The 2,149-nt window shown below is 40.1% G+C and overlaps 1 protein-coding gene across 1 annotated transcript; it reads right to left on the bottom strand.

The window, feature by feature from the left end:
• Window positions 1-53: 53 nt before the first annotated feature.
• LOC109953958 (acyl-CoA synthetase family member 2, mitochondrial-like) lies at window positions 54-2,045 on the bottom strand. Its single transcript, XM_020589394.1, has 3 exons — window positions 1,848-2,045; window positions 808-1,003; window positions 54-263 (listed from the first exon to the last, which is right to left on the bottom strand). Exons 1-3 carry the CDS (start codon window positions 1,967-1,969, stop codon window positions 54-56), a joined length of 528 nt encoding a protein of 175 aa, XP_020445050.1. The 5' UTR covers window positions 1,970-2,045.
• Between the last annotated feature and the right edge of the window lie 104 nt (window positions 2,046-2,149).

Below are 2,149 nucleotides of genomic sequence, written 5' to 3'. Positions count from 1 at the left end.
AATGTTTACAGCAGGATGTTAACATAGGACAGGGGCATTATTTATCCAGCAATCTAGCTGAAAGAATGGACTGAACTGAATAGGCTACAATGCTGTAAATGCCATTTTAATGTGTACACAGCTTCCAAGCTGACCAGTATAATTCCAGCCTTGGCTGTAGCAAACTGGAAAAGTATCCATTCATATATGTTGGGTGCCCATACTCCCAGTCGGTCGCCTTGCTTCAGGCCCAGAGCAAGAAGACCTGCAGCCACCTTGTCTACCTGCACCAGAATAAAGATCACAAAAATATTAGACAGTTCTCCACCAAGTGCAGAGTGTAAATGATTAATGATATTCTACAGCCCATAATATGCCTGGCAGATGTGGCTGAGACTCTGTTTAATTTCCTTTTCCAATGCCCAAATTAGTGCTAGAGAGAATTCTTCCTACTTATTTCATCTGAAAACTGGAACAAAACAGCCAAAAGTCATATCATCAAACTACATTTGATAGGAAATGCCACACTAATAGCTTTAACAAGATTCACTTTGTGTCACAGGACTACCACATTTCTTGCTGTATCAAAAGGTCATTAACCTACAAAATTAACACTGAAAGAAAGTGTACAAACCCTTTTAACATACGTAGCTGTGTTCTGACAAGCTGAGCTCACTAATTATTGTACGGGTAAATAACCGGACAGGTTTGCTATACACTGTATTGCATTTCAGTTATTCCTGTAATTATTTAGTTTCTGCTGGGCTGGAGGGGCAGTCAATCCAAAAAACAAATCAACTGAAGAGCAAAGTAAAGTCTGAGACGTACATCTTCCTGAAACTGTGCAAAGGTTTTCCGAACTCCCTCCTCTGGGCAGACCACAGCTTCACGGTCAGGCCAGAGCTTGACTGTGGTTTCCAGGCTCTGACCCACAGTCATGGGGAGCAGAGAGAAGGAGGAGGTGCCATGGACGTAGCTGGTGGTCAGAGAGGGTTTTAGAGGAGCACTGTCCACATGAAGTGACCTGGCAATGAGAACAAAGTTCAGAAAGAAAAAAAAAGAACAAGGTCAAATGTAGCACATACACCATGATCAGAGCATTTTAACAAGCTGCAGATTTAAAGATAATGAAGAAAATGACCATTCATAATATAATATTCCTCTACGCTCCTGAATATTGAGGCTGTTCGATCCTTGTATAGGCCTAAAAAAACAGAGAAAAACTAGTACCATGCCAATAAAATCAGGCGTAGTATCAGTCTTAACGCCAAGAAAAATCAAAGCAAGCAACTTTTTAAAGCAAGGGTTATGACCAGGGATTATTAACTGTCCCACACATACTGTACATGGTCTCTATGGAAAACCACTGCAAAGGTCTTGGTTTTGGAAGCCATTAACGTTACACATGTGACGAGGAGAATTTATTTTCAGAAAATGCTTAATCATTGTTAGAGACAAACAGAACAAATATGGTGCAGTAAATGTCAGTAACCCAGTAAACAGCACATGAGAACAACAAGCATTCACAGTCATTCTGTAGGTGGCTAAGGTCTTAGAGAATCGTTGTTTAATTTGACTATCTCTGGTCAAAAAGAAGAGGAACCCAGTGAGACACTGACTCTGTGGCTGTAATACAAGTGTTAAAATAAACTGTGATCAATCAACAAATGTTGTGTAGATGTAGGCACTTCCAGGTTAGGCAATGTCAGATCTTTGTACAAGATGATACTGATAAATTTTCAAATCATTTAATGTCTCGCAAAGATCATTGTTACTTGATTTATTTATATTTATTGTAAGGAATTACAGACTTCAGTGGGACACAAATCACCATTATTGACCACTGAATTTGAGGAGCACAGACTTACCGGCACCACTGGAACAAGTTTGTGTTGCATGATCTCCAGGTCTGCCTGTGTTTGGATCCATCCACAGATCTGAGACTGCGAGCACAGGACCTTAGCAGTGGGGAACAAATCAGTGCCGCCATAGATATCACACAGTCTGTCTGTCTCGACTTTAACTAAAATCAGTCTTGAATATATCTGGTTAGAAGATACTGAGCCTTAACAAGCACAGAGCAAATACACGAGGTGGTTCTTATTTGCCTATTTATACTTTGCCTGGATTTCATCATTACATGTGTAATATTTAACTTCCAAGAGAGGAA

Source organism: Monopterus albus, unplaced genomic scaffold (genome assembly GCF_001952655.1).
Source record: "Monopterus albus unplaced genomic scaffold, M_albus_1.0 scaffold2286.1, whole genome shotgun sequence".
Classification (NCBI taxonomy): domain Eukaryota; kingdom Metazoa; phylum Chordata; class Actinopteri; order Synbranchiformes; family Synbranchidae; genus Monopterus; species Monopterus albus.
Note: the sequence above shows the minus strand (reverse complement) of the source record. Positions and strands in the feature narration are given on the sequence as shown.

Coding starts and splice junctions, on each gene's coding strand:
- LOC109953958 (XM_020589394.1), bottom strand. CDS start 1,969: ATGGCGGCACTGATTTGTTCCCCACTGCTAAGGTCCTGTGCTCGCAGT. Junction 1,004..1,847: donor AACTTGTTCCAGTGGTGCCG/GTAAGTCTGTGC, acceptor TCTCATTGCCAG/GTCACTTCATGTGGACAGTG. Junction 264..807: donor TTGCACAGTTTCAGGAAGAT/GTACGTCTCAGA, acceptor ATTCTGGTGCAG/GTAGACAAGGTGGCTGCAGG.